The 23,661-nt window shown below is 33.0% G+C and overlaps 1 protein-coding gene across 1 annotated transcript in view; it reads right to left on the bottom strand.

Annotated features, from left to right (window-relative positions):
- Nucleotides 1-23,661, bottom strand: part of LOC129219745 (syntaxin-7-like) — a 47,174-nt gene that overhangs the window by 5,923 nt on the left and 17,590 nt on the right. Inside the window, exons 4-9 of the mRNA XM_054854036.1 lie at nucleotides 16,905-16,974; nucleotides 14,969-15,068; nucleotides 11,209-11,349; nucleotides 7,175-7,224; nucleotides 5,952-6,048; nucleotides 3,380-3,452 (exon numbers count right to left, since the gene is read on the bottom strand). Of these exons, the coding sequence (XP_054710011.1) occupies nucleotides 3,380-3,452; nucleotides 5,952-6,048; nucleotides 7,175-7,224; nucleotides 11,209-11,349; nucleotides 14,969-15,068; nucleotides 16,905-16,974 (531 nt within the window). The remainder of the gene's footprint in view (nucleotides 1-3,379; nucleotides 3,453-5,951; nucleotides 6,049-7,174; nucleotides 7,225-11,208; nucleotides 11,350-14,968; nucleotides 15,069-16,904; nucleotides 16,975-23,661) is intronic.

Genomic DNA, 23,661 nt, shown 5'->3' with positions numbered 1-23,661 from the left:
TATAAAATTGTTTAATTAAATTTCAGTATGAATTTCTATTTTAGTCACCCCTAAAAGAGTTTTTAATACTGCATTCAGGTACCAAACAAGTTAATTATTGCGTTGTTTCTTGCGGCTGGATGTACGTATGCATCTCTCCTAAGTCATAACTCAAAAATGGTAAGCTGTAGAAGGATAAATTTTCGCATGTGGGGTGTGCGTACGTTCCAGTTGTGCACATCCCTTTTTGTTTTCGCTCGGGTGTTCTGAAAAGCCTGTTTACTCATTTTTTGTGGCTATTTATTACTTATTCCAATGCAAAACTAATATAGCATCTCAGACCATGGAAACAAATATGAGATGGCGAAACTGGTTTTTGTGTCATTTTATTAGAGTCCCTTTGAACTGACGGCAATTTGTAATTTTTCGGTTTTTGTTATATGAATCACAGTTATGCAGTCTTTTCTGTATCGCTTCGGCGAAGTTACAAGTTTGGGGTCCGTCGAAATACATTTTGGGGCCCTATTTCTCTATCACAGAAGTTGTAAAACATTTATCATAAGCATTTTTGTAACTCCTACGGTGCCCCTATGGTTATGGGGCCTCTCGCGCAATTGCAACATTTGCTATATTTTAATTCCGCCACTGCACGTCAAAACAAACTCGGGTGCAAGTTTTGAAAAGGTTTTTCTGCTGAATGTTTATGATTATTATGAACTCTATTTTTACGACTATTTTTTGAATTTCCGAGAACATTTGCGTGCCCCTACTTCCACTCCCTATATTTCTGAAATTAAACTCTAGTTGTACTTCTGAGTTGTTTAAAACTAACACCGTTCATAAAATTAAAGATTTTTTTTTTCAAACTTTATCTATTGTTTAGAAAGAATTTAGAGCATTAATGTAAGAAATTGATTAAAGACGTTTTCAATGGTGACATAATTCGGAAATCAAAGGGACTTCTGAATTTTTTCTTCGGAAGTGCTGAAGTAGATTCAGAAACTCTTCCGAGGCGTTGGGTGTAGCGGTTCTGTACTAAAAAAATGAGGCCGAGGTTGGGGCTGAAGTGTGAGTTACTCCAAAATCAGAGGGTGATCCCCTAACCCTACCTCGTCGTGTCAAGCACTTTTTAAATATTTAGCGATTATTTATTTTGGTCAAGAAGTGTCATTTTGCGTATTTCTCATACTTGTTTCACTTATATTTCGCAATGCGCCGTCTTTTTTGCATCATTAATAGCAATCGATTTTTTTCTGTTGTAACTATTTTTATGTATTTATATAAAATCAATGAATAGGTTATTTTAGTTTTTTTATTGAAAGTTTCAAGGATTTTCTATTATGCAATTTTTTAAACTTCAGAAAATTATTGTTAAATTGAAAAAATTAATTTGAACTTGTTTGTAAAGCTTCATAAAAGATTAAACAATCCACCTGCTCAATATTGTGCAAACATCAGATCACGTAGTATTAACTTGGTTATATTAACGTTATTAACTTGGAGTAAATATTGAGTTTTTTTTATTGTAGTTGCATTTTAAGAATCTCGCTCTTTTCATGGCTACTTCTTTTTCCAGCAAAATTTATGTCACTGTTATAGGTTTTTTTTGAAAAACGCAAACTTTTCTATTCATAAATTTTAAATAAGTATAAAAATATTCATGTTTCATAGTTTTATTCTTAATTTTTTTTGAATGATTAAACAACATAATTTAATGTTTTTTAATTATGTTTAATGTACCTAAATCCATACATTATTACAATATTACTGAAATCTTAGCTATATGTTCAATTTAAAAAAAAGACAAATCAATTGGTTATTAAACAGTCTCTTTTTTTTTGCTGTTGTTCTTTCTTTTTAATCACAGCAGTCAAAAAAGGAGAAGCACAACTACACCCTATACAGATTGTACGTAGTACGATCCAAAAGTTCGAGGACCAACTGTATAAAACCTTACCCAGAATAGTTCACATTACCGAAGCACATCCACCTTCAAAAGGTCGTCTTGTGACTGTGTACTTCTGCCAGTGTTCATATAACTTTTGGAAACACTCCTGGAAACATTTTTCGCTACCTTCTATGATGCATCTTTATCTTCTCCTCACGGAAGAAAGCGGCGCGCATTTTTTTTTTTTTTTGCTGGGAACAGGTAAAAATCACACGGAACTAAGTCCGACGAAACGTTATGTTATTTGTTTGTCATATCAGAGTATTGACCAATCGAAACGTGCATCCTCAACATGAAAGTCGCCTTCTTCCCCACGATGAAGTTAAAAGCAGCAGCGCAAGAGGCCTTACAGGAGGTTACGAAAAATGTCTTCCAGGAGTGCTTCTAAAAGCTATACGAACGTTGGCAGAAGTGCATAGTCGTTCAAGGTGACTATTTTGTAGATAGATGTGCTTCAGCAATGTGAACTATTCAGGGTAAGGTTTTATAGAATTTGTCCTCGAACTTTTAGATCATAGTACATACATACGTATGAGTTTTCAACTTACTATTTCATAACGTTTTTGACGGACGCAAGTTTACGCGCATGAAGACATCACAAGAGTATATGTATAAATATGGTGATCGTAAAATAGAAATTTAAGTCGAAATCTAATTTTTTTTTGTGTTTACAATTCCTTATTCGTAAAAAGGAAGTAAAGTGAAATGAATCAATGATACTTTAAATCCCTGACAATCTCATCAATTTATTTCTGTTTGATTTTTTTTTCTTTTTTTTTTGCCATCGGCCAACGGCAATCGGCCATTTGGAGGAAAACCATCGGCCATCGTTGAACAATCGGCCAACAATCGGCATCGGCCCATCGGCCAAAAAATGCCATCGGTCGAGCCCTACTAGTTTGGTGTGAGAACTTTATCTGTCATTAATACTAAAGGGGTGTAAGAACATACACGGAATCAATATTTAGTAGCCAATAACGCAAGGCCGATACTTTCTTCCTAAAATATTTGTGTTGTCGATGAGGAATTCGCGTTAGCACTAAAATTTGTTGCTCAGGAAAGTGCGTTATAGCCCTTTTGCGTAAGTTGAATCGCGATGTAGCGGGAGTCGACTGTATCACTAGTTTTTAGTATGAGCATAACTGGTAGAACCAGTGTATTCAAATTTATGTCAAAAAACTGTACTTGATAATTAATAAAAATTTCACAGGTATAAAAGTACAACTTCTAAGTTCATTGTGTTAGTTTTCACTGTGAGAATTAGTTTCTTCCATGAACTAGAACTGCAACGTCACAGTTCAACAACAATCCAAATTAAGAGGAAAAAAACCCTTAACCATGCTCATAACTAGTCATTTACCCTATGCTGGCTTTCAAACTGCAGTAATAAAACTGAAAAACCCTTAAACAATGCTTATTTCAAATTAAAAAAGCCAAACAATTTTAACTTACCAATAACTTCTCCTTGTTCATGTACTAATGTTGCTAAATCTTTAAATATATGATTTACATCCACAATGTCAGCCTAGAAGAGAGAACCCAAAATATGAATGCTCAGACTTAACAACAGGGTCTATTTCCTTTACTTTGGAGCTTGGAGCACTCAAAAAACTTAGAAACTCCTGATTAATACAAGATCAAGCAAGACAACTAGTTCAAAAAAATAAAACAAATTAAACAGCCCAATATTGTTTTACGAAGATTTTACAGAAATATTTATATTGAATATTCTGATGAAAGTATGATCGTAATTCACTTTTTTCTAACAAAAAACAAAGGACCAAACTAACGATTTAAAAAAGAGAGGGAGAGGGGAGCATCCCCTAATTTAAACATGAAATCTTAAAATTGCTTTTGCTTATGTAGGCACATGATAAAAAAATGTTCAGGTCTTTTGTTACACTCCAGGCCATAAGTCATCTACTTTTACTACTGCTTTGCATATTCAAAACATTATGCCCAGGCATTCTATCTAACAAACGAAGTGGTGGTAGGGGCTTGGGAGACCTTCAAGGCCCCTTGGTTTTCAGACATATTGCCATTTCCCGTATGCTTGAAAATACAAGCCTGCCATTTAGGGGGATCAATACTGTCATTAAGAGAATCCACATACTTGGTGAGACTCACCTTGTAAAGTGTATAGTGAAGGGAAAAGTTTGGTTATCAGGGATAAAAACAGCCCGAAGTCAAAAAAGAGGAAAAATTGCGAGACTTAAAATTTGAATATATATATATTTTTTACATTAAGTGAAATTATATCAATACTGTCTTTCAAATATTAATAGATAATTTATTTTTTTTTTTACTAGTAGAAATGCTAACAAATGAATAAATAAAATAAGCTTGCATTTATTTAAGATTTTAACAGATATATCAATTCCATTTACCACTTTCATTTTCCCATAGCCCACAAATCAGGAGAAATTAAAACTTTATAATGTGACATATAATGCTATAAAACTTCCATATAATTAAACACTTAATACAAGCTGAATCATTGGACACCATGATTACAAAATGACATTATCAGTGTAGCTAACCTTTTTGTGGAGCAACTAAGTATATTCTATAAAAATCATTAAAAAACTAAACCCAATCAAAAACTTTTTGAGCTTTGATGGTCATTTTAAGCACTAGCATAAAAATGATTATTTTTAAATTGATAAAAAAGTTTTAAACACTATGTCATGATTTGAGAAGATAAGCATCTTTAATTTGCTATATTTACATGTCTGTTATAATAAAATAGCACATTATAATTAAAATAAATTTGAATGTATTAAGATCTTTGGTAAGCCTGATAAGCATTAAAACTAGATTTGAAGAACGAAGTTGGCTTAAATTAACTCGGATGGAATAGAATAAACATATTTGAATGGGCGTGGCAGTCTTCATAAAAAATAAATAAAGTATAAGAAGGGTTGAAAATATTAGTCAAGAAAAAGGTATTAATGTCTAAACAGTAGAATGGCATAGCAGATAAAAATGAGAGAGTGTAACAGAAGCGAATGCAATCGGATTTCAAAAGCTACATCTAACGATTTCACCCACCATCACTCTCCAGCATTTCTCCCTCCATTCCTATTTCACCCTCTTCACCAACACAGCAAAAAATTCCTTGCTTGTATGCCTCAGCAAGAATCCTGATGGGAAGGTCGGGGCAGAAGGGAGGTGAGGGGGTATTTGCGCGATCATCGCTAGAAAGTGACTGTGAAATGGGCGTGGCAAAACAATGAGCGTACAAGTCTTCAGCAAAAAACAAAATACATACAAGAAGGGTTGAAAATAATGGTCCACAAAAAGTTATAAAGGTTTAAGTGATAGGATGGCATAGTAGACAAAAATGAGCGAGTGTTATGGAAGCGGATGCAATCGGATTTCGAAATGCATAAACGCCGACGCTTTTTATGTCATTCTCGAGTCTTTTCCCCTCCCCACTCACAAAACGAAGCTCCTTTCTTCTTTCTACCTTAGAAAGAACACGTGAGTCAGCAAAAATCTTGACGGGAAGAACGCGATCGATCGCTGGAAAATGCTCTGTGTCTGGGAAATGAAAAAAATACAAAAAGCGGAAAATCGCGGATTCGCGGAAGATTTTCATCCCTGGGTTATAAAGCTATATGTTGCCACCCCATGCTGGGGCTAAGGCAAAACTACAAGCATTATACCAAACAGCTTGTTAACAGCATCAAGAGATGAGATGCAGTCTCTGAATTTCCTTTGCATGGCAATAGTTTTATCTTCAAGGCTACATGTTTGAATGCCAAAGAAACTTTTTTTTAATTTGAATCGTTGAGTTTAAAAGAAAACTATTCATCTATTTTGATAAAAAAGTGGAGATGACTGGTTTTCAAACTCAACGATTAAATTACAGATTGGCTTACATTTGGAAAAATACGGCCTACTTAAAAAAGGATAGACTTTCTTAACTGGAGAAAATTACCTTTAAAAATTAAAAAGCAAGTTGACGTCGATTTTAAAATGGGTGCAATGATTTTAAAGGCATTCAAAATATTTTGCTCACCTCTAGCTTTCGTACGGCTTCTTCTCTCTCTCTGAGAAGTTCCAAGTTTACTTCTTCTTCCATTTGTAGAGAAGTTTGCATTTGACTTTGTGTTGGACTAAAGAAAACAAATTTTTGTTAAAAAGCAGTGACAACTTAAAAAGTCAGACTGTTACATAGATTTATTGGACAATTTTCACAAAATGCATATTGTGCCACACTACATTGGTCAGCATGATGGAAATAAGAGCTGGTGAAATTGACCAGTAAGCCAGGGGATAATTCTGTACCTCAGAGCCAAAACAACGTAAGTCACATACTCGCTACTTTAAACGAGAGAGGTAAAATGTTAGCTTGGTCTATACAAAGGATGGGACATGTAATTTTTTAACACTGGTAAAAAAAAATACAAAGATTTTTTTTTTTTTAATTATGTTCGTATGGCTCGATGCGGAATAGGATTCTACATACAGTGAAACCTCATACATGGGGGAATATGAAAACATGTCGACTTAAGCAGAGGTCAACTTACTGAGGTTCCATTATCTTAATTTCTAAAGAGTTTCATTATCACATGCTTACTATTGTTAGTATTCACATTATGAAAATTAATTCCAGTAAATAAATTTTCTTTTGGTTTTCTTTTTTTGAAAAGTATGTTATAAAATCACTAATGTTATTTGAATACCTCTTGAGGAATAAATCCATAATTTCTGAAAAGTGGTGACAAAGCTTGTCAGTCAGGTCTGTTTAAGATTAAAAGTCCGGCTCACAACATGTGCAAAACATGTCATGGTACCTACTTTCTCTAGAGGACATCCAAGGATACATTTATCCTAACCTTTTAGAACTGCACTAACGGCACAGGGTGTGGTGGCTCACTTTCCTGGATAAAAGATGGAATTCTCTAAAAGAGCTTTCCAGAAAAGGATTGACTGACCAAGAAACCACAGCATAAAATTCTGAGAAGAGGTAAGTATGAAAGAATATTGGTAGCAAAAATTGGACTACAATAGCAATTGGATGTTGACTTATAGAGGCGACTTATGTGTTGGCCACCCCTGCAATATAGGATGTTAGCAATGGGTGTGTCACTTTTGGCTTTCAAATAAGTACTTTTAGCTTCAAACAGTTTCAACTAGCATATTTTAGCATTTTCTATTTCCTACCCTGTGTTCTCACGAAACAAAAAAGGGAGAAAGAGAGAACCACACAATGCTTAAGCATGGCTAAGTTTTTCTTACCTGGCAAGATCAATTAAATTTGTACCAGCTGTATCATCTCCAAATGGGTTCTGAAAGAAAAAGTAATCAAGTTAGATATGTCTTTTAAATGAGGTCAAACACAATAGAGCATTTAACATCTTTTTAAATTTTCTTTAACTAAAAGGAGGAAGGAGTGGTGCACTAAAACAACTCTTAAACAGTTTGTGAATCACAAGTTGGCAAAACAAAAGTAAAATTCTTTATTTTACTTTTGTTAGGCAAAATTTTTAATTTTTATTATCTTTTTGCCATTTTTATCTCAGGAAATATCTTTTAAGATATTGAACATAAGAAATATTACTTGAAATACACCACCAACTTAGTTATTCCATCCGAGGACTGCAGTTTCGTGCTTTTTAGCACTCATCAGCCCGGAATAGAAATCATATGAGCTGGAGGCGTAAAACCTCTTAAGGGAGCCAAGAGAGCCAAACAAACTGGTAGCTAATGCAGAATTAGCAAACCAGATGAGCGACCGCAGCAATGGTACGGTTCAACTCAAAGATTGATGGCAAAGCATGGTATTTTGTAGTAAGTTACCGCCCCAAAACCAGGGCTAAGGCAGAAATACTTAAAATACACCACCAGCTCAGTTATTCCATCCGAGGACTGCAGTTTCGTGCTTTTTAGCACTCATCAGCCCGGAATAGGAATCACATGAGCTGGAGGCGTAAAACTTCTTAAGGGAGCCAAGAGAGCTAAACAAACTGGTAGCTAATGCAAAATTAGCAAACCAGATGAGCGACCGCAGCAATGGTACGGTTCAACTCAAAGATTGATGGCAAAGCATGGTATTTTGTAGTAAGTTACCGCCCTAAAGCCAGGGCTAAGGCAGAAATACTTAAAATACACCACCAGCTCAGTTATTCCATCCGAGGACTGCAGTTTCGTGCTTTTTAGCACTCATCAGCCCGGAATAGGAATCACATGAGCTGGAGGCGTAAAAACTCTTAAGGGAGCCAAGAGAGCCAAACAAACTGGTAGCTAATGCAGAATTAGCAAGCCAACTGAGCTGGTGGTGTATTTTAAGTATTTCTGCCTTAGCCCCGGCTTTAGGGCGGCAACTTACTACAAAATAAGAAATATTTTTTTTAAACATTTGAAAGTGCCATTTTTTATGTTTATCACACATGCTTTTATACTGCCGTGCTAAGCACAAAAGCGTATCTAAACTTTTTATCAAAATTGAGTTACGGTCACCAGATGGTCCGTTGTCACATATTTCACCTAAATACAAAGGTTTATGGCAGGCTTGGAGTAATCGTAATCTGCGTAATCGATTACATTTTTGTGTAATTGTAATCATAATCATAATCTGTCAATGGGACACTCGTAATCTTGTAATCGTAATTTTAATCAAGTGTTTCTTGCATAATCGTAATTGTAATCTAAGTTTAGATAATCGTAATTTTGTTCCGTAATCGTGTAATCCCGACTTGCTGAAAGTGAAAACTTTCAAGTTGCGTTTCTACAATGCTATGCAGACGATGGGATCTGGACTGAGGAAAAGATAAGACTTCAATAGAAACATACAAAGGACTAGACAGCAGAGCCTTTAGGCCCTGCTGCTAAAAGGGCTCGTTGGCGAAGGGTCATAAACATGCCGCATCTTAGTGGGTTTCGTACCCTGTAGGTGTCATTGACAGGAACGCGTCCCCAAGTTGGATTGGTCATCAATTTTCCTTTTCATCTGTGAATGATAGACAAACAAGCGGAGCTACCACCTCGGAAAGAGAACAATATCAACAGTGCTGTACGAACACATGTTTTCGTTTCGACAAAGTTCTAAAAAAACAGTTTTATGCCTTTGGTGTTTTTTTTTTTACTTTCATTGGCGGAAGAGGAGTAATTTTGTCAAAAGAAGAGCGAATTTGGATTTGCACTTCAGTGCTCATTCACACGCACTATCTTAGCGGTTCTTTGATTTTTGTGATGACATCACTCTGGTAAGTGATTTTTCAAAATATTTTCACATCTAATTTAATCTTAAATTTATGCTTTATATTTCAATGCTGATACTTTTTAATAGGTATATAAGAGAAAAAAGTTTGCATTTAAAGATTTTAAAAACATTAGTTTTAACCTTTGTAAAAACACTTGTTTTTGAAACGGAGATATAAAAATATCATTATAAAATGCTTATGCATGTGGGGGAAAAAATAATGCCTGGAAACCATAGCAAAATTTATTATACTCATTTTTACTTTTTAAAGTGCTTTCCAATTATATTGCTTTAAGAGTGTTCAAGCACCATCTTGAGGACCTCCTGACCAAAAATTTGCAATACTTTAATACGACAGTAAAAAGCTGTTGTCAGCACTAACTTCTAGAATGAGTCACTATGAAGAAACGGAAGCATTTCAAGTGGCTTCATTTTTAGACCCAAGGCTCAAATGCAACTGGTACGATTCAAGCACAAAAAATAAAATAAAAGAAATTATCAAGGAAGAAATAATGTCAACAAAGACTGTCATAACATTTGCACTGAATTAGAAGATAAGGACACAAAAGATGTGTCACCAAAACAGCCTGCAAAAAAAGGGAAATTGTTCGCATTTTTAGAAAAACCAGCCAGCACTTACAAAAATAATAATTCTTTAATACAGGAGAAAATCGAAAGCGAAATAAATGCGTATGAAACTAGCGTACCAAATGGGCATAATATTGATCCCCTATAATACTGGGGATCCAATATTCATGTATACCCATTACTGAGCAAAATTGCTCCCAAGTACTTGTCAATTTGTGCATCATCTGCACCTGTTGAGCGGTTATTCAGTATTGCCTGAAAGTTTTATACCTCACAGAGAATGAGGATGAAACATGATACATTTAAAGCATTGGTATTATTAAAATGCAATAAAAAATTGTCTTGATTGCAGTATTTATTTTGAACATTTATTTTCCTATCATTTATTTATACTATTTGAATATATTTTAATACCATGCATGTTTTGCAAAATTAAATACAAAGGGTTTTTTTTTTTTTCAAAAAATAGGTTGAATTAAATAATATTATAGCAAATTGTAGAGAATAGAATGTAGAAATATAGTACATAAATTTTAGAAACTGTATTGGTTGCATGAAAAATAATAATGAAAATTTAAATCATGTACAAAATGCATTATAATGTGGCAAGTCATTTGGATATAGGACACCTAATTACCTGTGCAGGATATATGGTCAAAATAGTTATGTAGCATTTAAAAGCACAATCAAAAATCATAATTTTTTAACTATGACATTGTTGCCGCAAAATAATAATGAGAATAATATAGTATATGTGTGCATGTCATTTCCTCTCACGAGTCTGTAATCGTAATCAAAATCGTAATCGGCACATCGTAATTGTAATCGATTACATTTTTGACGTAATCTAATCGTTGCTGTAATCGTAATTACGTTTTGGCAGAGTATTATAATCGTAATCATAATTGTAATCTCCTATTTTTCAAGCTGGTAATCATAATCGTAATCGATTACATTTTCTCGTAATCAACTCCAAGCCTGGTTTATGGTCATTTCAGAAGAGGAAATATTTTTTAAAAAGTTATCAAAAAGTTGCATTTGAATCGAATACATGGAGACGCACTCATTTCAGCTGCAGATATGACTTTTGCACTTAACACAGCAGTGTAGGTGTTGGAACGTATCTAAATTAATATGGACGCACCAATTTTTGGCAGTAATTAGTAATTGGCCACTTTGCCAAATATTTATAATCAGTCAACTTTTACTGTTTAATCAAAGAAAAAAAAATTAGTTAAAATTACTTTATGCGTAGAGCAAGAATCTATGAAGAATAAATTTATAAACTATAAAAAGTAACTACAGCATTATGTAATGAAAAAGTTAACATTGCAAACCATATTGTAAATATGTTAATAGAAGTTTATTTGAAAACACTCTCATCAACTTAATTAAACCCACAGTGGAACAATGCAAACACAAAACAATAAATTTTCAACAATCATTATGCACAAAAAAACAATTAATAAAAACTCCAACTCACTCCAGTGAGTCCAGAATGTGCCCTTGCCCTCATCACACTTTCTCTTTCTTTCTGTGCAGCATGCCTTTGAGCATCTTGGAAATTTTTCACTGCATCGGAAAATTGACTAGTCAACCGGTCTCGTAACACTTTTCTTTCTTTCTAGAAACACAGAAATTTCATGTAATTATTAAACATGTAAATGATTTTCATATACTTTCGTCCCTGCTTAATCAAATATTGTCAGTTCCAAGAAATATTATTCGATTATGCGGGGTATTTGATTAAAAGCAGGGAAATTTTCTTTACCTTCCTAAATTAACAACATCCATTTTAAAATGTAACAATAATAAATCAATAGCTATATAAAAGAAATAGTTGATATGATTGGTAAAAAGTTTTCGAAATAAGCTAAATAACAAAATAGTTTAATGATTAGTATACATATTACAGGTGTGTATGAAAATTATAAAAAGTAACTTACAACTTGAATTATGAAATCTTTGTCACTTTTTCCTAGCACAATTTTTGAAAAATTCCATAATAGTGAATTGCTTGCTCAAGATCTTTTGGGAATACTTTTTTCTGACTCTTTCCCTCCCCCTCCTCCTCTACTGTGTTTTACATTTAATATTTTTAATTTTATTATCTTTTAAAATGTGTAATTTCTTGGTGTTACAGTCAACTCTCGATTATCCGCGGAATTAGGTGGCACAAACACCGCGGATAATAAAAATCGCGGATAAACCGCAAAAAGGATAAAACGAGAGACAAATAAGGTAAATTTGTCCTTGCTCAAAAAATAGCTGTATTGATGCATAATACAACAATTTTTCAAACAGTGAAAATATATACAGTGGAGTAAAAGTGTTTGTATTTTTGCACAGTAGAAAGTAACATTAATAAAGAACAAGTATATGTACGATTTAAAAAAACACCAAAAATAAATAAACAAATAAAACAAAAACAACTCAGTTTAAATTTACAAATTTTTGGCCAAAAAAAAAAAAACAGCCATTGGTATTTGCTTTTTGCTGCGAAGATCCGTATTCCTGATTGTTGATTGATTCGCGGATAATCCGCCCCGCGTATAATCCGCTCGCGGATAATCGGGAGTTTACTGTATTTAATTCAGTTATCAACTGCGCTACTTTTTTTTTTTTTGTAACGGCAACGACAAAAGATTCGATAGAATAGTAGTAATGTTTTGATGGAATATGAATGTTGTTTTTCCCGTTTCTTGTTAGTGAAAAATATTACTTGAATTTTACTTCAATACATTCTTACTTAATTTCTTTCCGAAGTTTTCAAAAATTTTCTCAGCAAAGATTTGCAAAACCTGATGACTATTATACGATTATCCGAGGACCGTTAACATTGCATCTACGGGGAAATATTTGGTTCCGAGAGGATTTGTGGGGTATTTCATTATCCATTACCCGACTAAGCGGGGCTGACAGTATGTGTGAGTTAATATGCACACAAGAATGCTCAAATGCTAAGGGAAAAGTAGAGTGCACAGTGGGGCATTCCACTTGCACAAACATTACATATTTGCTGTTGGCGGCAAAATGGGACTCAGGAGGAGCACTTTTTTTGCAGAAAATCTTTTCAGAAATTATTTAAATTCAAAGACAGTTTTCCATTTTATCTAGGTCTACTCAAAGAATAAAATAAGTGTATTTTAAGAAAGTGAATTATGTATGACTAGTAACACAAGCCAATTTATCAACTTAAAAATTAGAAAACAAATTTTTTTCAACACATTACTTAGCAGCAAATTTCATTTGATTTTTTTACCTGTACTGTATGCTAAATGAAATAGCCTCAGGTTAAATTTAATGCAACTCAAAGTAAAAAATAAGAAAGGCTTAAGATACATTACGTTATTGTAACTAGTGATGGGCCGGATCGTTAAAAAAGTAGATCCGCGGATACGGATCATTAGTGTCAAGATCCGCGGATAAGGATCTTAAATTGTTTTTTCCCCCAACTCAACTATCCAAGTGTAAAATTTATTACAGAAGGTATTCCCGTCAGAATAATGGCAATTTCTTCAAAAAATGTCAACTGCGGCAAAAATATAATCAAGACTATGATTTACTCTTTAAAGAAATCTCCGTTAAAATTGAGGGAGAGTTGGAAGGAATGGGCCAGCGCTGCATAAATGCTTAGATGGAGTGTGAAAAATATTTCTAGTTTACTTGGTAGATGTAGGATACAGGAGAAAGAGTGTAAAGCTTCTACTGGACAGGTTCGAAATAATTTTTCGCATTTTATTTCAGCATAAATGCAGCGCTGACCCATTCCAACGAACTTACTCCGACCGACGAAATACAGAGCCGGGAAAACCTTTACAAACAGTAAATAAAAAATTTAGTCTCACTTTTTTTGAAGGATGCCGAGAAAAACAAAAATGAAGAATAACAGAGAAACCCCAAATCAATAACAAAAACTAATATTAAATTTAAAAAAAAAAACATTTCCCAGAGAGCCGACCTTATATTAAGATGAATTTCGCGGGTCAGAAGACACATTTGTTTACAAATATGAACTGGCAGCAGGTAAAAATGTTAAATCATTGAGCTTTTTCTCCTTATCTTCCGACTATGAAATCACTACCAATCACATGTATAAAGGCTTAAAATTGCATTTAAAATTTACTTAAGATTATAGCTCCTACTGTATATAAGTTGGAAGTTTCAAATAAATATCAAACGCAGAAAACTTCATTCTTTCAATTAGGGCCAACATTTTTAACGTACGAGTAAATATTTACTACCATAATTTTCAAAAACGTTAAGTCGGTTTTAATTAATATCTCCGGTAAATAAAGTTCTACAAAAATGAGGCCAAGCTAAGAACACTTTCGATCGAGTCACCTATTGAACGAAAAATGAACTATCAAAATCGGTTCATCTGTTTCGGAGCTACGATGCCACAAAAAGACACACTGATACACACTTTTAAAACTTATTGCCCCTTCATTTTTGCAATGAGGGGGGGGTACAAATTGGCTTCTGAAATAATACATTATAATTTAAATAGGGAATAAAACCTAATTTAAACAGAATTTAAGAGTCTTTTATTCAAATACCTAAAAGTGTTTAGAATAGAAATGATCCGTTTAAGATCCGTCAAAAAGTAACGGATACGGATACAGATCTTTATTTTCCCTCGGATATCCACGGATACGGATATCCAGAACATCACTAATTGTAACACATGCTATTTATTACCTTAATAAAAATCTTCAATAAAAAAATAATGTAAAATATAATTTGTTGCATACTTTGCAACAAATTATATTTTATTTGTCTGATTGATTGAGAGAAAGAACACCAAGAACTCTTCATAAGTAATGATTTGCAAAAATTAGAAGAAAAAGTGTTATTAATTTTTAAGTTATTGCTCCAATTCGAGTTAACCAAAATTTTCCTCAAAATTAACACCTGAGATCTCATAGATGAGCAATCAGAGAAATTGCAACATTCTTATATTCTGTGCAATCAAAAGCTGAATTGCATTGTGCAACCCTATTTGACCATCAGGATCAAAAACTTAAAACTTGGTAGCATTAACAATACAAATTGCAAGTTATAAAGAAATTAGTCAATTTTCTTTCAATAGGGGTTTTGTAAATTTGTGCTTCTACGTAACCTTTTTGGTAATCTGCATGCAATAGCGATCATAGTTACATAACAAAATGAGGCAACTTAAATGGGCAATATTTATATGCATATTCTATTTTCATGTTTAAGAGCAAAATCTTTAAACCTACTTGTTCAGAAACACTTGTTGGATTTGGTAAATGTGGAAGGTCTTTCAGATAGTTGTTTGTGTCCTTCACAAGTTGATTTGTGTACTGTTGTACTTTATGCCTAAAAAAATCAAAAACAATCATGAAGTTCATAGAAAAAAGTTAAATATAATATAGCAAAAGTTTGTTATTAAGTTAACCAGTTCGGGACAAACGACGCATATGTGCGGCACTGCTAGGTGGCTCTTCAGAGACGAAAGAAGCACCCCTGCATTACGGCGGACACTATGCAGCAAAGACGCTAGTCTGCGTCCCAGTTTCAGAATGAAATGTTTACTATTAGATGGCGTTACTTATCCATGTCTGGTCCAAATGATTGGTCTCGAATATTAGTATTTCTCTCTCTGATGTCAGAATAGGGTCTGTCAAGTGTCTGTGATTTGTTGGATTTTGTGAAAGAAAATATTAACATATGCTAGCAAGTGAAAAGGGAAACGCATACTCATCACTTGAAATGGCTGTTTCTAGTTTTGATTCCATTTATAATGGGATTTCATGGGAGATATTCTAACAAAGGGTTTTACTTTCAGATTCATTTGTGTAGCCCTGGTGAACACATCATCTTTCTGAGGAGGAAATATCAAAATTTATGACTGATCCTTCTATGGATCTTTTGGGCGACATTAAAACATAACATTAAACTATAAATTATTTTTATTGGAGATCTTCATACAGTAGTTACTTTCTAAAATCATACGCTGAAACAGAAGGCAAAGAACTTAGACAGAGATGTGTTGTTCGCTCGAAGCACAATAAAAAACGTAACACAACCTATGTAAAAGACACAAGATCAGTGCTCTGAAACTTTTCATGTGGCTTTAAAATATTAATTGTTACAATATTCTTTAAGTATTTCATAATACTAAGAGCAAATATTTTTCCTGTTTTGTACAAAATATATTGTTTAATTTTCATACTTTTAGTTATAGTAAAAAACAATATATTTTGTATTTTCATCATTAAATTATTTTCATCAAATTTTTTGTTAAGATTGAAATTATGATATATTTTATCATATATTAAAAATAGCTTCATTTCTATGTAAACTGTACATTTTATTATTATGTAATCAGGGGCAAATCGAGGATTTTTTTCTCGCTACCGATTTTTGTGAAAGTATTGTATCAATATTCTATTTTTGTGAATTTTTTTTTTTTTATCAGCATTGATTTTGTGATCTTTTAAAGGCACATTCTAATTTTTGTCTCAGAAAATTAAAGCAATTTAAACGTTAATTTGAAAAGTGCAAATGTCATTAACTAATCTTTCGAACGTTTTTTTTTTTTTTTTGGATGACCTAAGAGGTAGGGAAAATATCATTGTATCTCAGCTCAATAAGCTTTGTACGGTGTACAATTCAGGAAATCACCATCTTTTAAAACTGATGTTAAAAGATTGTTTAAAAGCAATTTGGCGAAAAACAGTGAAACTTGAATTTAATACTATGAAAAAGTTGTTACCTAAGCGATTGTTCATATAAATCATCTTAGCATTTCATTTTATGAGTAAACTATGTTTTATACAGAAAAACATGTTTTCTATTTTAAAGCACAGGTTTTTGTGAAACTTTCGGTTTTTTTTAATATTGTTTCTAGAATGTGTCGATTTTCAAAGTTAGTTTTGCGAAGCTGATGATTTTATAACTTGATTTTTGTGAAAGTATTAATTTTAAAATAAGATTTTTGTGAAAGTACCGAAAAGGGGTAGTAAAATCAATCTGTATTGGGCCCTGGTAATGCGTTCTTTCCGAAATTGTGTATTAGGCTTAGAGGGAGAAATTGAACCAGACTGTACGCACAGTCCGCACTGAACAGCTACAGTCCTAGAGAGCACTATCTTCTATTATCTGCCATCCCGAACAGGTTAATGGGGAAACTCAAAAACAGTAACTACTTACAACTGTGACCTCAAACTTTCTGAGTCTTGTGGCGTTCCCAGCTGATTTACCAATTTTTGCATCGAAGCGACTAAAAACAAATCATTGAGTCATCAAGTAGAAAAAGTAGCACAGATACTTTGATCTCAGTACTTAATTCATAGTTTCACAGTAGAATTGAACACATAAAGATTATCGTTAATATTCTTGTGTAAAATAAACAATTACCAAACAATGCATTCAAAATTTAGAAAGCATAAAATTTCTTTAAAAAAAATATATATATATATTTTTTTTTAATGGCAGATTATGAACAGTTACAACATGATAATAACAGGAAACAAAAAAGAAAAGAGAAAGAGAGAACAAAAAAATGCTGCAACAAAGTTCAACTTCTTTGAAAATACAAAATTCAAAGTTAGTACGATTTTTGTCATTACATTTAATTGGCCATTGCTTCGTATTTAGAAAATGTGATAATATTTCTGCTTGTAAGCTAATGTCCATGTGCTCATCTTAGTCAGGGTCTATGGTCACTAAAAACAAGGTTTAAAACAAGAATGAGGAACCGCAACAAGATTTTTTTTTTATGTGCAGTACTTTTCAATAACAATAGAAATTTATATCTATTAATTATGTTCCAAAACAGCTCATTTCATACAATTGAATGTAGTACAATGTCATTTTAAATATCAAAAGCTTTTATTTTAAGTTATTCTCCCTTACTTGAACAAGCTCTGAACTGTATATAGATAGCTCAAATACATTACAAGTAAAAGAATTGACAAAAAAAAAAAAAAAAAAAACTGTTCATTGACTTGTTGAAAGTAAACAAATGATAACGCTTTTTGAAAGAGACCAGCCATTTCCTCTTTGTCTTTTTATCAGTGTTGGACTTCATTTCTACCATTTGTAGGTAATAATTAAAGCTATAAAACTTTCCTCCCATTGATTTAAAAAAAAAAAATCTGGAAAAAATTATTGCCGCCATTCAGCGCCGGGCACTTGTAAAACCAATGGCAGGCGCGATGGTGTCTGCGGGCATACGGTCCGGGACCCCTGTTTTACATAAATTACCCTTTGTATTCGAGAAATTCATTTTTCTACAGGGTACGGTGGAATAGGGTTTTCCTTTTGTGCTTTAGATGTACCATGTTTTTTAATAAAATTCCTTTACTGCTGACGAAATGGAAAGAGCAGGATTTTTGTTCAAATATTTGTTAAAAAAGATCGAATCTCTGATTGGAATTCATTTTGCTCAATAATCAGCTGAGCTATTGTAGCATGGTTGCTTGGCAAGTTAGGCAAGAAACAATAAATTGGATGGATTATTCTACATTTTAAAGCTACTCTTAACACAATTTAACGTCTTTTTCATTTATTTGGCAAAATATATTGAATTGCAAGAATTTGTTCAAGCTTTTAAAGGGTGCATACATATTTCAGCTAAAGAAGGATTTTTAGTGATTATTTTACATCAGGAAGGAGGGGGGGGGTCCCTTATTTGAGGAACTTCCTTTAAATTCTTAGCATTGGCATTGCGGTGCAGGTATTGCTAGTGAATATACATTTACATGCTCCGCAGACAGTTTTTGAGAAAAAAAAATAGTATGAAAAATAGGAGCAAAAATTTCAAAAATAGGAAAATTATGCTTTAAAAAATAGGAAAAAAGGACAATAATGTTCTAAAAATGGATGAAAAATGCAACTAAAATATCCTGATTACAAATGTAACTATGAAAAAAGAGCTACAAAGCTGTTCCAAGTTTATGAAACATTTTTTTTCAATTAATGACAATAATTATAAATTTTATTCGAGATAAAAATAATGGGAAATTGATTTGCTTAAGAAAATGCTTTACTTATATGTTTCAACTAGCTATTAGCAGGCTTGGCTGTTGAAATAGGATGCAGATGATATTTCTTTGGTATTTTCTCCTTCTTCATACCCATCAAAAATGACAATAGCTTATCCATTTTTGAATCAATCATTTCAGAAAGGGCTGAAGTCACTTTTTTTTTTTTTTTTTCAAAATTGAGTTAGCTGTGGTTTTACCATATATGTATGTAGACAAATTGACTAGTGTAGCAGGGAAGTCAATCCTTGTTCAATAAAGCACTTGACACAATTTGCATCATGGGACCCCCCCCCCCCCCCCCCGCCATGCCTGGGCACCCTGGTTTATTAGCCTTTTTGTTTATTAGAGTTTATTATTTTACTATGCAAGAGTGTGGTTTCTACAATTTCAGTAAGTTTTTTTTTTCTTTGCAATAGGAATTAAAAAAACAGGATTTTTTTCTTCCCCGCTCCCTCTCCCCCCAAACCCTGCGTACGAAATGAATAAACTATTTACCCCTTTTTATAGGAAGGGTAAGAAGTAATTTGCAACAGATTTAAATCTTTTTTTTTTTTTTTATGTTCAGGTTTTGCATTTTTTTGAATAGTTTTACTGAACTATTAGGAGGGGGGGGGGGAGTGCTAAAAGAGACAGCTTCTTTATCTGTGAGGTTGTTTAATCAATAGAGTAAAATAAAATAAACAATCTACAGGTGCAAGAGCATTTTTTTTTTTTAACTATAAATTGATGCTGAATACTTTGAGGGAAAAAAAGCACAGATACCTGGGGTGAGTTTTTGCAGTTAAAAATTCTGTTAATTTTCTAACAATGTGCTAATGTTAAAATCATTGAACATTAGTACAGTCGAACCTCATTAATTCAGACATGCTTATAACGAATTACTGCTAAAGCGAACTGTATTTGAGATCCCCCTCCTACTGTACTTACACTTAAACTATTTTTTTCAAATAAAACCAGCTAGTGTAAAGACAAATTCACTTTTAAAGTCCATCTGAGTTCGTTTCAACAAGGTTCGACTGTATAATCGTTTAACAGAATTCCTTATAACCTGTAAAAATTATGCCTTAGGAGCTTTTCTTGCATCTTTTAGAACGCTTGTTTCATTTCATCAACGTAGCTTGTTCATGCAGAAACTGGTACATGTAACTAAATATATTTTAGGGGAAAATTTATCCACAGGGATTGATATTGGATATTGGATGATAAAAACCAGTTTTAAAACTTGCCCTGTCAAACAAAAACTTGTACAGGTCTTGACGACAATTTGACTGAGTTATACAATGAATCTGTAGTGTGAAAAATTCTTGAAGGAAAGTGTGTTAGATGGGCTACAGAAGCACATTTTACATTAAGGGTTGCACTATTTAAATGTTACCTCGATGCTTTTTATATACACAATGAAGAAATGAAATTTCAATGCGATGATAGAGTGCAAAAATTAATTGCTTTCAAGAAAAAAAGTATGATGAAACAAAAGAACTTTCCTCAAATATAGTGCAGTATTACTAGATTCTAAAATACATGAAAAAATGAAAGATTTGAAGACACAGAATCAATTGGAAGACCAACATTTAAACTTGCTTTGTTATACATGCATATGATGGATACCATGTTACTTTTATATGGTATGTTAGATCAGAAAATTGGGAATTACACATTTCTTCATTCTAAGGTTCCGTTCCCTATTGCCCTGTCAAACAAAAACTTGTACAGGTCTTGACGACAATTTGACTGAGTTATACAATGAATCTGTAGTGTGAAAAATTCTTGAAGGAAAGTGTGTTAGATGGGCTACAGAAGCACATTTTACATTAAGGGTTGCACTATTTAAATGTTACCTCGATGCTTTTTATATGCTCTTTGCTTTGAATTTAACAAATTATGCAAGTGTGATATCATGGTACTTGACTAATATGAAGCATCTTAAAGTAAAGCAACAAAATCTTCAGAATGAATTCTTGGAAGGCAATTGGGCTGTTAAAAAGTCTTTTGTACCGTTTTGTGCTTTAGAGTCAGACGAAGCTTTGGAGCAAGAGAAAAGGAGTATGAAAGTAATTGATAGAATAGTAAATACATAACTCCAATAGAAAAATAGTTTAGCGTTAAAGAGTAAACATTATCATTTGACAGGTTCAAGAGGAAAGTGACTATACATGAAGATGTGCAATGTATATATAGTGCCATCAGAGTATCAACAAGCCCTATAATATATGAAGGAAGTGAACTTATTAACACAACAAAGTCTGAACATAATGAAGCCATACAAACAGATGTATTTAAAGCATTTTAAACAAAGGCTGTGACATGTACGCCACTTTCAAACGAGAGAGAATTTAAACTGAAAATACGAATTTCTGCACCACAATGAAAAAAGGAAAGGTAAATCTATGTAAAAATAGCACGAAGAAAGTTGCAACAAATATAGCTGGCACTGTTCTACAGTTAAAAGCCGATCGTTATTTAAACTTCTGCTAGTTGTATCGAGGAGTCAAGCAAATATTGATTTAAAAACAGCATATGAATTTTAGGCTGTTCCACAGTCTATGTTTAATCTGGATGGGTGTAGATAAAATTGTCATAAAACAAATCAAAGTTAATGAAGGTTTTAGAAGAATGTGGCTCAGAAAAAGTAGACAGCAGCATCGAAGATTCTTTGCCGAACCCCACGAAAGACTCAAGCATATCGAAGCAAATGAACAGAGAATCTTACAGTGTTGCTGTTCTTTATGGAATGGCGCAGCTACAATCACAGAAGAAGAAAAAACAAGTGAAAACATGTAATGATTTAGCTGCAGAATTTAATAATAAAATCAAGGAAATTCTTTTAAGCTATAATGAAACACACTTAGTGTTTCACACATACATTGAAACTCGCTAAAATCTGCCAATCTGCCATGCGGAAAAAAGAAGTACATTAACACCCACTGAGTTCAAAATAACCTATTGTACTAATATTAAAAACGTACACATGAAGACCCTACTTTCTCATGTAAAAACAAAGGATTACTTAACAACTTATCTGGCAAATAAAGCGTCAATATACACACGCAGCATTGAAAAAACCTAATCGTAAGCTGGAGAAATGAAGCTAAATCATCATTAAAAGTTGATGTGACTGTACTGCAAGGCAGTCATGGAAAGGCGGGTGTTAAAATAGTACTGGACTATCTTCATGCTTTTAGAGAACCAGCAACCCGTACTCATGTATATTCGCCTGACATCGATGTATTTTTGCTAGCATTGTTCTGGTTAAAATCATTTCACTGTCCATGCACATTTTTGACTGGGATAGGTAGCAACCAAAGAATGACCAGCATTATGACCGCATTAGGACTAGATAAAACAAGAGGAATATTATGACTCTATGCTCTGTTAGGAAGTAATATAACAAGTTCACTTTCTTAGAAGGGAAAACCTTCTTTTTGGAAAATTTATAAGACGGCTGACAAAGATACTCTCGATGCTCTGACTCATCTGGGGGGGGGGGGGGGATCAACTGAAGAATTGGTTACAAGTTATAAAATTGTTATTGAAAGAAGGCTTTATTTGTTCTGTATATGTGCCGCTGAGAAAGATTTCTGATATTGGAGAATTTTTTTGGTTTATGTTTTTCAAGCAGGAGACTCAAAATGAAAATTTGCCTCCTGCAAGAGCATCTTTGTCCCCTTACATTTTAAGAGCGCATTATCAGGTATTGGAACGGCATCTTGCTGACCAGCAGCACCCGAATTTAACATCACCCTCAGACTTCAGAGGGGAAGAGAAAGACAACTTCTATGTTTCAGTTATGTGTACACTTTTTGTGCTTCTGAGTCCATTTTAAAACTAGTTCAATGCAGCTGCATAAAGGTAAAATGCATTGTTTCATGTAAATGCAAATCTCAAAATATTTCATGCACTGAACTTTGTGTGTGAAGATAATGAGGTCTTATGTGAAAATCATAGCCAACAAAGCGATATTGACAACGCTTCAGATGAAGATCTTTAAGTAAAAACTGTTTACCTTTAAATCTATATTTTGAATCAAAATCAGAGTTTATATAATGAAAACAATCATTCATTACTTGAGTACATAAATAAAATTATCAATATATCTAATATTAAGTAACGGAAGTTGTAATTTTTTTCTGCATTGAAAAAAAAATGCGTCTTATAACCCCGAAACGTGTGTACGCAAATTATTTTGCAGGTTTTTTGGAATAATAAATTTGATTTTATTGACAAGCTTTCCAAAATATTTTTTAACTGTTACTGGTTACTAAAAATCTGCATCTAAAAAAAAAAAAACTAAATGAATAACTTATTTTAAATTGGCAATTAGTTTTCAAATTTGAAATATAATAGTATTAAAATATTAAATATATAAGATAAGTTGAAAAAATATAATATTCCCCAAAAATCAGTTAAAATCGGAAGATTTTCATCAATATCAGTGCAGCCGCCATCTTGGATCAATGACGTCACACAGGCCATCTGACACAAGTTCAAGCAAAACACCCGGTGAGGCATAGTTACATAGGCCATAAGGAATGTATTAGAATTGGTCTCAAAATTTCCTCACGAAATTTCCCACGGAGGATCTTTTTCCTTAAGTATGCAACTGGACTATACAGTAGTCTTGGTAAAAAGGTGCTAGCAAGATTATGCATTGAAAAAAATATGAATAAATAGGAAAAAACAGGAAAATTTTCAGAATTTTGAAAAAAATAAGAAACTAAGAAGAAATAGGTCTGCGGATCCTGCATTTATGAATTTTTTTTTTAACTAATCAAAATTACATAAATACATTATATGATGCAGAATAACTTTTGCATCATTTCAGCAAAAATATTGTGGCCTCCAACTGCAAAATTTTCTTTGTACTTTGGAAGCATAAATATAATATTTTTAGATTTCTAATGAGAGAAACTTTATTGGAT

Source organism: Uloborus diversus, chromosome 4, assembly GCF_026930045.1.
Source record: "Uloborus diversus isolate 005 chromosome 4, Udiv.v.3.1, whole genome shotgun sequence".
NCBI lineage: Eukaryota > Metazoa > Arthropoda > Arachnida > Araneae > Uloboridae > Uloborus > Uloborus diversus.
This window is presented reverse-complemented; position numbering and strand designations above follow the sequence as displayed.